The following is a 13,354-nucleotide window of genomic DNA, read 5'->3' as shown; positions in this document are numbered from 1 at the left end:
AGAGGGAAGAGGAAAGAGGAAAGGAAGGGGAAGAGGGAGGCGAGGGGAAGGGAAGAGGCATTGGAAGGGAGGGGAGGGGAAGGGAACAGGCACTGCAATCAGCATCTCCATTTTTACCAATTATTCTCCTTTTCTCCCCTTTTTTCAGGGCCCCCGAGCACCTGTGTTATGAGCACGCATCGGAGTGTTTGCGAAGCGTCTCAGGGCCGTGCCCTGCAGGTCAGTGAGCGCACGCTCCCGGCAGGCTGCCCTTCCTGTAGCAAGGCCATTCCTGACGCTGTCCTTAGGATTTATGAACAAACAGCATATTCTGAAATTTTGGGGGACGGAGGCCCAAATTCTGGGCGCTGAGTCAGCAGCCCGCTTGTCAAGTCAGCCACCCGTTGTGCAGTCGGTGGTGGCGGGGAGAGGTGCCTGCAAAGGCAGGGGTGGGAGTGAAACGCGTGGCAAATCGTGCACAGCTGCTCGGTCGGTGTCGTCAGTGGGGCGACTCAAATGGGCAGTCACGTAGTCTTTGAACAGAACGAGTGGCAACCAGTGCTGTTTTTAACTAAAGCTACGGAACGGTGATTTACTGCTTGCTCAAGTAGGTAATCAAATGAAGGAGAGTGGGTTTTTTCAGTTTAAAAAAAAAAAAAAAAGAAGCTGGTTGTATTTAATCCTCTGTTCAGCAGCATCTCTGCCATTTGTCAGTCCTTTTAATTTCACGGGAAATTGAAAGAAGAGGAATTTGCTGAAAGGGGTAAAGTTCAATTATTATTTTTTTAAAGTTCTGGATTTCCAAATAGTGTGTTTGTCTTACGGCAACATTAGGGTTGTAATCATGTGACTGACCTCCTGCTGATGGACACCTGTTTTGTGTGAGAGCAGTCGTCTGGCACTCCGGGTAGCAATTTCTGTTTTTCTTTCCTTTTTTGTATTCATATTGCAACTGTACAGCTTCCATTTCTTCTTCAATTTTAGTTCCTCCATGCAGGTTGTCTTCTTCAATATCTTTTTTTCCAGAGTGTTCCCCTCAACTCTATGAAAGTATCAGCCCTTGTGGTACTTAATATTTTTTATTAGTGTGAGACAGTGCCAAGTAAGTGAATAAACTTCCCCTGTATTTGTGTTCCTGGTCCTTGCTTGCTATTGACTACAAAAATCTTTATCTTCCCTAATAGAGCATTTTTCGTATACCACCTGGTTTCCCAACAAATCAGAGAATACTGCCACTTTGAACGGACTCAGTGCAGTATTATATTTTATTGTCATTAGCTGTTACAAAACTTTTTTTCCCCCACAGTGTTTAAAAGCAACAATTAAATGTTTAATCATTTTCATTTATTTTTTACATTTCAATATACTAGTGGTATATTATTACTATGGTAATACTAATTAAATACCAGTCAGTACATAGTCTGACTAGAGTTTCTTAGAAGAACAAAGCTATGCAGAATATCTTTTCTTGATTCACCTCAGATGTTGTTTCTCTCAAATCGTGCAAGCAAATAACTGCTCTGCTGTCCTGGTTTCAGTTAGGACAGAGTTAGTTTTATTCCTAGTAGCTGGTAGAATGCTATGCTTTGGCTTAGGCTGAGAAGAGTGCTGATAACACCCCGATGTTTTAATTGTTGCAGAGCAGTGCTTACACCAAGGACGTCTCAGCTTCTTGCTCTGTCCTGCCAACGGGCTGTCTGGGGGTGCAGCAGGAGCTGGGAGGGGACAGACCCAGGACAGGTGACCCAAACTAGCCCAAGGGGTATTCCATACCATCTGGGGTCATGCTGAACAGTATATAGGGGTGGCTAGCCGGGGGAGTGGGGCTGGCTGCTCAGGGTTAGGCAGGGCATCGGTCAGCGGGTGGTGAGCAATTGCATTGTGCATCGCTTGTTTCGTACACATTATTATTAGTAGTACTATTATCATCATTGTTGTTATTATTGTTGTTGTTATTAGTATTTTCCTGTCTTAATAAGCTGTCTTTATCTTAACTTACAGGCTTCACTTTCCCGTTTCTCTCCCCAGTCCCAGAGAGGGAGGGAGGAGGGTGAGCGAACGGTTGTGTGGTGTTTAGCTGCCAGCCAGGTTAAACCACGACATCTGGTCAGTTCTCTTTGGCAGCTCATGGATAGTTTATTTCTTTAGATTTTCATCTAAAATTTTCTTTCTTTTCTAAAATTTTTCTTTAGATTTTCATCTAAATTTTTAGAGTTTTCTCTTTGTGCTAAGATTTAGAAGTACTTTCTTCATCTCTCTGACTGCTTATAAATTCCCTATGCTGCAAAGGTTACTGTAGAATATGGAAGTTGGAGGAAAACAACACAAAAAAAAACAAAAAGCAACATGCTAAGCAAACTTGAGCGTGAAGATGTCTGAAGGAATTATTTTTAAATGTGGCTTGACCTCTTGTTCTTCCCTTTTTATGATTTCTAAAATACGAGGTTAGCCCATTTTATTCTTTAAAGATGGTAACGTCAAAATCTTAGTGTTGGGCAATTCTGTCAGTCCAAAAAATTTAAGCATGTCTGTAAAGTCTTACTTATGGATTCTTAACAGCATAGTTTTGCAGAGTAGGGCAGGCTTCAGAAGCATGTCACAGGTGATGTGGCAGATCGTACTTGTCTTTTGCAAAGGTAAATGTGCTGGAAGATATTCAGTGGAAACTTGGAGATCATTGCTCCAGAGGTGACTGTGGAACTGGCCACTGGTATTTGCTGGAGATGGCAGCTTTGGGTTTATACTTGCCCCAAAGTTGTGAATTCATTTCGAGTTAGGAGATGCTGTTGCACGGATGCTTTTTTCGGTATGCTGTGGCTCTCGGTCAGTATTGTCCATTACTGTCTTTGGTAGCTCTTTCATAGTTTGGTAGCTTCTTTGATGACAGTTTTTTTTTTTTTTCTGATGTAATTTTGGCATTAAAGTTTAAAATACAGAATAAGGCAAGGAAATCTCTATCTACTTGCTTCTTCTTCAGGTGTTTTAACTGAAATATCCAAGATTTCTTAAAATGTATTTTTTTTAATTTGGTTTGATGATCTTTACCCCATAGTATTTCAAGAAAAGCAACAAAAACAGGCTTTTTGCCCCTGGGATGGGCAAAAGCAGCAATTACATTAGTCTGCAAAATGAACAATCTGCTAGTAAAATAACCTACAAATTTTGAAAATAATAAACCTATAGTGTAGTCTAATCTGGAATTTCTGATTAAAGAGGAATTGGGAGTCCACTTTAGTGAGACCAATGGCCTTTCTTCACAAATATGCATTGCTCTTTTCAAGCCTTCTTTAATGATATAATGTCAGTGTATCTCTGTTACTAAGTACAATGTTATATAAAACCTCAAAGAAATTGTAGTTTTTGTTTCTGCTGTTTCATGTAGTAACCTGAGTATTTCTGCACCAGGCTGAGTAGTTAGTTCATTTGTAATGTAGATGGTCATGAGCTTGGTTAGTCTTGAGGTTGGCAAGGTAATTTAAGACTTGATGGTAGGCAGTTTCCAAGATAATTTAAGTGTGAACCGAACTCTTGATGGTGCTTGCGAAGAGTTTTTAGCTGGGTTTAGACCGCACAAAATTTCATGTCCGAATTTTGAAACTTGTGTCCTGTGTGGGGGTAACCAAACTCTTCCATTCATTAGATTAAAAATGTACTATTTTTGCCTGTGTCTGAAACAAAACAAGAAAATCCTAAGCATAAACAGGAGCATTGATTTCAGGAGAAAATTCTTTACAGGATGAGGAATTTCAGCCAGCTGGTAACGTGGAGTCGTGTGCTAATAGTGAGAAGCCTGTCAAAACAAAGAAATGGGGTTATGGGAAAGCAGTTTACCTTTGAGGTAATGACCAGGTTCAGAGGCGAATGCTGCTTGCCACAGAGAGGCATGCCCTGAAGTAATACATTTTAAGTCCTGATACAAGTAATTCTAGTGCTATGATAATGGCAATACGGCTGTCCTATTGGGCAGAATTTTGTTTGCAATAAGAGCTCCTCCCTAGCATTGTGTTTCTTACCTTGCATTAGGCAGTTAGTGTTAGGAACTAGTTCTAATCTTTTTCTGTAAAAATTTTTAAACTGAAATTTTGAAAATGTGTATACATTGTTTCAAAACAATTTTTCATTAGTTGTAGTCTGGTAAAATCATAGTCATTCAGGTTGGAAAAGACCTCTAAGATCATCTAGTCCAACCTTTAACCTAGTCCACCCCTAAACCATGCTATTAAGTTCTACCTCTACACGTTTCTTGAAGACCTCCAGGCACAGTGACTCAGCCACTTCCCTGAGCAGCCTATTCCTCTCCACAACTGCTGTACAACTTTTTTGATAAAGAAATTTCTCCTAACATCCAACCTAAACCTTCCTTGATGCAACTTGAGGCCATTTCCCCTCGTCTTGCCACTTGGTGCTCAGAAGAGCCAAATCCCCACCTCACTACAGCCTCCTTTAAGGTAATTGTAAAGTACAATGAGGCCTTCCCTGAGCCTCTTCTGCAGGCTATTGAAGTCCATCTCTCTCAGCTGCTTCTTATAAGAATCATTCTCATTCTCTAGGCACTTCACCAGTTTCGTTGCCCTTCTCTGGACACACTCCAGCACCTCAATGTCCTTCTTGTAATGAGGGACACAAAACTGAACACAGTACTCGAGGTGCGGCATCACCAGGGCCAAGTACAGGGAGACAATCACTTCCCCAGACAATCACTGGCCACGCTATTCCTGATCCAAGCCAGGATGCTGTTGGCCACCTGAGCATGCTGATGGCTCATGTTCAGCCAACTCACAACCAATACCCCCAGGTCTCTTTCCAAGGGAACTTTTCAGCCACTCTTTCCCCAGCCTTGCATTGGGGGTTGTGCCCCAGGTGCAGGACCTGGCCCTGAGCCTTGTTGAACCTCTTACAGTTAGCCTCTGCCCATGGGTCCAGCCCACACAGATCCCTCTTCAGAGCTCTCCTGCTCTCATGGAGATAAACACTCACACCTAACTTGGTGTCATCTGCAAACTTACTGAGGGTATGCCTTTAAAAACAATGCCTTTCATTTTGTGTTTTGAGATTAAAATAGGAGCCAGGTGAAGAACAGAAAAGATGTTGTTTAGTTTGATAACTAACGAAGTTGCTTTTGTCTTTGAAAATGGTTGAAATTATGGTACAACTCAATTCTCTCTTTATTTTAGTATATTTGGTGCATGTTTATAATCTTTTTTGGATCCTATCATGGTAGAAACTGAGTGCAGCATCTTGCACAAAAAAATTTACCTTCTGTCTTGGTTGCAGCTCTTTAGGTATGACTAGTAAAACATTGTATAGCTGTGACTCACGGAGCATATGCTGTATAATTTTATTTACATAGCACAAGGTGTGGCTATAATAGGCACCCAAAGCTATGTATGTCAGATAGCACTGTCTTAATGAAGTCAATATGAATGGAGAAGAAATGGTTTTTGGTGGAATTCACTATTATACTAGAATTGGGAAAGATAATTCTGTTTTCTGAGGAAACAAGAATAACACTATAGAAAGCACAAGGACTTCCTCAGAATAAGTTATGGGGAAATTAGTTAGGTATCCTGGATTCACGGTTTACAAATTGTCTGTCCAAAATGTAGTACAGGCAGATAGTAAGGGGATGCTTTGACCTCACATTAGAAATAATTAATAACTAGAATGATTCTAATTAAAATTATCAGAATAATTAAATAATTAGAAATACTAATTATACAATAAACATACAAAGATAAATAAAAGATAAAAGGTGCAGGTATGCATTTCTTATAAGATACAAGAACGTAACTCAGTCTGTTTTCAGCATGTGGGATGCTCAGTGGACAACAGCTAATGGATTTAAAAGACTACTTTCACTGTTTGGAAATGAAATGCAAAAGAAGCAAATGAGGGAAACAAATCCTTAGGGGAAAAAAACACAGAATAACCATTTTCTTTACTGGAAATAATACAACTTTCAGTTGTGCTTTCATACATATCTGCTTAAGCAGTATACTGAGAGCTTAATAAATAAGTGGTTTATTTTAACAAGTTCTGAAGGAATTGAAAAGTAAATTGAGGGAATTTTAGTCGTATCCATTCTTTTAAATCTTTGAAATTCAGTGAAAAGTGAAAGCAATTAAAAATACAACAGTGAGGAAGCCACGCTAAAAAAGTATTTCAGTTGAATGAAACCAGCTAAAATGGTAACCTTGATGGAAAGGCCGGAGTCTGACCAGAGAAATAAACAATTGTTATTATTTTTTAATATATGAAGTATCTGTGATTAAAATGGTACATGTAAAAAAAAAAATCAATCCATAAGCAATTTAACCATGTAACAAGTTGATAAAATTTTCTCTTAACAGATTTGTGCTGCTCACTGGCCCTTTACTTAATGATATGCCTGTATGAATATGGGCTAAGTATTTACAGCAGTCCTGACTGTAACAGAGTGAATAGATGCAGAGGAAAGAAAAATATAGCAGGTCTAATGTGAAAGAACTGAGACCTGTGCTCTTCTGAAGAAGAGCAGAAGAGAAGTAGGAAGGTGAATTAATTAGCTGTTACATGAAATTTCAAATCTAAAAGGAGCCATATCACAAGTACACTAATGTATATGTCACTGCATTTTTATGCTCTGTTAACTCCGAGTAGAAAATTTTAAATGCATGGTTGAGAAACGGTTCATCTTAAAAAAGCTGCTTGGTAGCTTTCTGGAAACATTCACTTTTTAACCTTTATTTTGTCCAAAACAGTTGATAGCATCCAGAAGGGAACAAAAACAAAGGAATAACTTTTCTTTTGGAATTCATACTAATACTAAAAATTAGGACTATAGTCTTATTAACAGACAGAAGAATTGACTTCTGGATCTTCTGGACCACAAATTAGAGTTGTTCTGCTGTGTTGCTAGAAATGACAAATTGGAATGTCATCATATTTTGATTTCTGCAAAGGACTTCAAAGCACCTTGCTGAAAATCTAGTTCATCTGATCAGTGTCCTTGTGTGAAATCTTGTGTGAAGTCTATTAGTATGTTTAAAAATGACTGACAAACAGCTCTTTTCTGCATACATATAGATATCTTAATGTAATGAAATGTTTTCTTGTGTTACAGTTCTGATCCACTTTCAGTGAGCTGCACTGCGTGGCTGGAGTGAACCTTCAATAATGAGTGGTGCAGCTTTGGGACTTGAGATAGTATTTGTCTTTTTTCTGGCCTTATTCCTCCTTCATCGGTATGGAGACTTCAAGAAACAGCATAGACTGGTGATCATAGCAACATTACTGGCTTGGTATCTCTGCTTTCTTATTGTGTTTATACTGCCTCTGGATGTTAGTACGGTAAGAAATGATAAGGTTTTCCATTCTGTTGTGTAAAATGTGTATTTTTTTTTTAAACTCTTAATTACAGAAGATAATATCTTAAAAAGCAAATAATGTTTTCAAATAGTATCTTTTTAAACTAAACATATCACTTTTGCATGACTATTTCTCTGTTTACAGTTAATTTTGTTAATTTTGTTAATTTAATCAGTAAATGAATCTTTGAAATGTTTCAGAATTTTTACAGCATTTTTTTAATCTGTTTGAACAGCACAAAAACACTTTTAATTGTTTACTTAATTGTCCTGCCGATTAAGTGTTGTTTTCAGCATTAGATAAATTGCTCCCAAATGTAAATTCAGAGGACAGGAATTATCATTAAAAATGGGACTTGTTATTTTTAGATTAACAATGTATTTTTTGCTCATCACTGATTAAAATTTTTTTTTTTTGTCTTTTTAGACAATTTATAATCGATGCAAACTTGCTGTTAACTCCAGCCCGGCGGAAAGTAATGGCTCTTATGTTACTCTTGCTCCAAGGTATGAGTTGTATGTTTTCTTTGTTAGAGTGTTCTTAAATAAGTATTTTATGGTTTTCTTTTTTAAAATTATAGGAGTGTACTGTGTTTTTAGGACTAATAAATAAATGTTATTTGTGTGATGTGATGTCTGAAGAAAGTAAGAATAGTAAGGGGGTGAGGGAAGAGAAGGTGAAGAAAAGCGCATCTGTTGATAGGCATTTATTTGTAATAACAGTAGTTCTAATTGCTTTTTTTTTTTTCCTGTCATCATCATTTATTCTATTGTTAAAGTGATATAAGATTGTTCAAAGAGCTTCCTTCTAACTTTGCTCATCTGTCAGGAGATGCCTTGGTGAAAGCTTATATTTTCAGATCAGAAGCCTTTAAGATTATGAAGGAAAGATAATTTTACATGTCATGAATGTGGAGATTAGTAGACTTATATGCAAGCAACATATCTACTTATTATTATAATGGCACATATAATAATTGGAGTTAGAATAGAATAGTTCATTTGGATATTGTATCCTGGAATAGTTCAGATGATCTTCAGAGATTGAGTCCAACTACAGACCACCTTGGGGCTAACCAGAAATAAAGCATGTTACTGAGGGCATTATCCAATTGCCTCTTGAGCACTGTCAAGCATGGGGCGTCAGCCACCTCCCTAAAAAGCCTCTTTCAGTGTTTGGCCACCCTCAAGGTAAATAACATTTTCCTAATGTCCAGTCTGAACCTCCCTGGCTAGAAATTTCGCAGTTAACTAAATTGATTGTATACTACCAAAGTAACAATGGCCTGCTTGCTCTTCTCAGGCAGGAAGGAGATCATCCCTAAAGCGTGGGGAATGTAGGTGAATGTCGGCTCCTTTTGCATGTGGCTCTTCCATCTCCGTTAGCTATTTCTACACTATGTAGATACATGCAGTGTAGGACCTGTAAGATGTTTAGAACATGCAAAGTTTTGGTTATGTGTCATGTATTACCAGGTTTGTTACACCAAAGTGGAGACTACCTGAAAGGCGTATGTCAGTGGTAGAACTGTAAAATGCCAGATTGAGTGATACAACTTTTAACCTTCTATTTAAGACTACTCAGTGTGTGTTAATTAAACATAGGTAAATACATGATTTGAAGACTTAATAGCCTTTTAATTTACCTGTAATTCCAGAGTATGCTGATGGGTGTTGTACTATAGTATATGACTTATCAAATAGGGATATTAACCTAATTGCATAGATACTGTTAGTGCAAATCAGCTCTTAAAACTTTGAAATGTTTAGTCACGCAGCCTGTCATACGATGGTAATTTGATAGTTCTGAAAATATTTAGGCTATGCACATAAAAACTCACAACACAGGCTTAACTAGTTTGACTCTGGAAAACATCAATTATTTCTCAATAGATACTCCTATTAAATTGGTGATATTACCCCTTGACTCACCAATATTTCATTACCCAGATAGGTGGAGGGGGTAAAAAAAAAAAAAAAAAAGTTTTAGTGTAGGTGGCCACTTTGTCACTTGCTCTCTTCTTTCTAAAAGGCTCTGAGGACTTTTTTAGGTTTCCTGAAGTAAGTGCTACCTGTCAGAAAAATATTGTCTCAACATATTAGTTCATGAAAGTCTGACTAAAGCCAACTGGGTAACAGAACAACTAATATACTTTGTTACCTCTAAGTGGCATAGGTAGTATGTCTAGGTGATGGACTCCCTAGATACTCCTGAATAATCTCCTGCACTAGCTAAAGCTGAATGGTCTTCTGTCTACAGAAAGATTTTTTTCTTTGCATTAAGTACTCCCTGCACAGAAAGAAAAATTGAACCAGTAAATTGCTTATTAAAATTGTTCCATTCTCTTTAGTCTTCAAGCTGACTTTTAAACAACATTTATTTATTAGTCCTAAAAACAGTCACTCCTCTCTATATATTTTTTTTTAAAAGCCATCCTGTCCAGATACCTTAATTTTAATGGGGAGAATGCTAAATACTTTTTACATGGAAATACAGTTTATTCTTTGCTGAAGTGGTTGATGATTACCTACTTAAATAGTAGTGTATTACTTTTTTGCTTTTTTCAAAGTCCATCCTTGGTAGGGGAATTTATAGAAAAAAAATATATTAAAAAAATCTATAAAAAAAATCTACACTATTGACCTTACAACTAATAATAAGTTTTCTTATGTTTTTACAGCAAGCAAAAATGTTTCAAACCATGGAGTTATATTCCTGATGGAATTATGCCAATTTTCTGGCGTGTTGTGTACTGGACATCACAGTTTTTAACATGGTAAGTAAGACAAAGGAACAACAGTTGGACTGATAAAAGTATAAATTATGTCTAACATCTGAGCAGTATATGTTATATATATATATATATGTATATAATATATATATAATATATTATATAATTTGTTAGAGATGAAATTTATCTAACAATTATTTAATTGAACATAGTGTAGAGTTTCTGGTGGTTTTTTCTTTTGGTGTTTCTTTTTTTTTGGTGGTTTTTTTTTTTTTTTTTTGGTGCTCCTCTTCAGGTCACAATTATTTACCCTTAGTTCACTTCTGTAATTGAAGTTGAGCAGTTTACGCAAACATTTTCATGGGGAGATTGTGTGGAAAAGATTGTATTCTAGACTACAGGACATCAAAATAATGCTATGAATAATTTGCGTAATTTCTGAATAATATTGTAAAGTATTTGGTTTTTTTGGATCATACTATATAAAGCTATAGATACAGTTACAGCAAACAGATTGTGCTTTTGGTTTAGATTGATGTATGGTCTGTGATCAGCCCATCCTTGTATTATTTTTGTAGCTCAGTCAAGAAGATTGGTAGTGAGCTCTTGATTAAGAGTTTTTTGTTTTTTTTTTTTTAATAGTAAAGCTAACCGTATTTGCTTTTATCTATAACTTTTTTTTTTAAGGTTTACCCTCAGACTGGTACACCTAGGATAAAAACATAGTTAGCTCATTTTGTTAGAAGCATGAGAGCCTTTAACTTAAACACTTCTGTCTCAGTATCTTGCCACCGATAAGCTACTTTTTGGTATTGTTTGCTTTCTTCCTAGGATTCTGCTACCTTTCATGCAGTCCTATGCTAGGTCAGGAGGGTTCTCCATTACTGGAAAGATTAAAACTGCATTGATTGAGAATGCAATCTACTATGGCACTTACTTGCTGATTTTTGGAGCATTTTTAATATATGTCGCTGTAAACCCAAAGTTCAATTTGCAATGGTAAGAGTAATGTTGTAAGTACTTGCATGAATTCTTAAAAAATATATATATAATAAAAAATGTAAAAGAAAAAAAGTCCAGTGTAAGCATGTTCTGAGGATAAAATATGTCTTTAAAACAAACAGTTGATCTGATTTTTGCTAGGCAGAATTTTGTTATTTTTTTTGAATGGAAAGAGATAATTTGACTTTGTAGGAATTTTGTCTTGTAGCTTTCTGTTTTTTTTTTTTTTTTTGGTAAGGCAGGGGATTGTTTTTCTGTTTGCAGTGATATTTTTTTCCCTCACTGAAAATGCATTTGTGTCTTTAGTGCTGAAACTTTTTCTTAGTGCTTTCAAAACATCTTTGACAGTGTTTCCTGGGTAATACTTGTGTCTACTGTAGATTCTACTTAAAGCTCATAAGATAATTTTAAAATAATTGATAGTTATAACACTGCTGATATTCTTCCATGATAGATAGAGTAGTAAATTCTGTTATGCTGTTTTGAACTGCCTAGTTGCTTTCAACTTCTGTTTCTGAAATACTAATCCTGGGTTCTGAGGCTGTTTCTTAGAGAGATTCCAATTATGGTGTTTTGATCTCATTTTAATTACATTTGCCAAGTTCATTTCCTTTCCTAAAGGAACGTATTTTGAGAACAAATGCTTATGTCTCCCTCCAGAGAGGGTACACTTAAAAGAAAAATCATGGGAGCTTTAAATGCACCAAAACAGCAGACTGGGCCTAGACAAGAATTACAGATGAAACTGAGTTTGTTCCTGTAAATTTGAAAGTCCTGGTGGAGCACAGATACCTTAAAGTTACTTTATTGCAGGTGGGAAGCAGGTTGTAATTTGTTTTTCGTTTGCCATTTGTTTTGAAGGAACCAACTTCAGACTATTGGGATAGCTGCTGCAAACACATGGGGTCTCTTTCTTCTCGTGCTGCTTTTGGGCTATGGTTTGGTGGAAATTCCTCGTTCTCACTGGAATGGGGCTAAGAGGGGTTACCTTCTTATGAAGACCTATTTCAAAGCTGCCAAACTGATGACTGAAAAAGCAGATGCAGAGGAAAATTTAGAGGATGTTATGGAGGTAAGTAACCAGATTTTGCTGTGAAATAAGTGAAGGCTGCTGTTGTTCATCTCTGAATTTCCTGGTGTTATGTACTTCTTGGCAAGAAGCACAAGTAGCATGAAGTTTGAAGTATCTGTAAATTAAGAAAATCATCATAGTGTGCCACTTGATGAAACTAGATGACACTTTGATAAAAATCAAAAGAGAAATAGAAGAACCTGTATCTCATGGCAACTTGATGGTCATAATTTGTTTTTTTTTTCTTTTACTGTCCCTTCTGGAGTAATATTGGTGACTAATAACATTCCAGAGTGATGCTTGAAAATCTAATATACAAATAATTTGCAGGAACACTAGCAAAACATGTATGTCTTGCTTGTGTGTTCTGCTTCCAGTGTGTTTCTGCAATCTTGGAGAATTTTTAAGTTGAATTTGCAAGACTACAGTGTGTGCCTTTTGCGAACAGAATAGATAGATCACTGGTTTTTCAAAGAGTTTCTCTTGAAAGAGACACTATTATTATTGCTTGTGTGCATAAGCAATTGTCTTTTATGTAGGTCAAAACCAGAATGGAAATCCAACCCATTGAATTGCTCTTGCTTGCTGTACCGCTGTAATACCATGGCTTAGAAGTAATATTTCAGAAGATTTGTAGGGTAGGGTGGTAACTTGTTTTGACCTGTCACCAAAGAAAATAATAGTAGAATCTTCACTCCTTCAATAAGGGTATTTCAAAGATAAAGCTTATTACAAAATTTACTCGAAAAAGAGCATCAAAAACTTTGCTTACCATGCTAGTAGCACTTGCTGTTTTGTACTGGACTGTTCTTTAGTAGAATGACAGGTTTTGATATTGTCTTACCCAACATATTAATATGCATTAACAACATAATGCATAAAATCTTGTTTCAAGAATTAAGATCTGGTACTATACTCTTTCTTTCAATCTATAAACAATTGCGCTATTCCTTTTAGAATTCTTGGCCAGTATATTTTCTCTGCTTTCTAACCTTCATAAGAACAGTGAAATACTTGATGATAAGCAAAAATTCTTAAGAATTCAGTGCTGACTCTGAGAACTTGATTGTAAGTTATACATTGCTGCTGTGGCAAATAAATCACCAAATTTTAGCTCTCACCCTCTTAAGCTTATGCTTCTGATTTATCAGAGGAAGACATTACTAAAACTCTAGTAATCATAGTACTAAAGGACACTTGACAAAATTGTTTGGTTTTATTTT

General features: G+C 36.5%; 1 protein-coding gene across 2 annotated transcripts in view; it reads left to right on the top strand.

The window, feature by feature from the left end:
* The window catches only part of LMBRD2 (LMBR1 domain containing 2), a 36,073-nt gene that overhangs the window by 215 nt on the left and 22,504 nt on the right, over nucleotides 1–13,354 (top strand). For both annotated transcript variants that reach the window (XR_011091081.1, XM_068666347.1), the window contains exons 2-7: nucleotides 149–219; nucleotides 7,082–7,308; nucleotides 7,753–7,832; nucleotides 10,007–10,102; nucleotides 10,889–11,056; nucleotides 11,921–12,131. Coding sequence is in view for 1 of the 2 variants with exons in the window: in XM_068666347.1 (XP_068522448.1) it covers nucleotides 7,135–7,308; nucleotides 7,753–7,832; nucleotides 10,007–10,102; nucleotides 10,889–11,056; nucleotides 11,921–12,131 (729 nt within the window). In the remaining variant the exon portion in view is untranslated. The remainder of the gene's footprint in view (nucleotides 1–148; nucleotides 220–7,081; nucleotides 7,309–7,752; nucleotides 7,833–10,006; nucleotides 10,103–10,888; nucleotides 11,057–11,920; nucleotides 12,132–13,354) is intronic.

The sequence above is a fragment of the Anas acuta genome, chromosome Z (genome assembly GCF_963932015.1).
Source record: "Anas acuta chromosome Z, bAnaAcu1.1, whole genome shotgun sequence".
Lineage (NCBI taxonomy): Eukaryota > Metazoa > Chordata > Aves > Anseriformes > Anatidae > Anas > Anas acuta.
The sequence above is the reverse complement of the archived record's forward strand: the minus strand, read 5'-3'. Positions and strand labels throughout refer to the sequence as shown.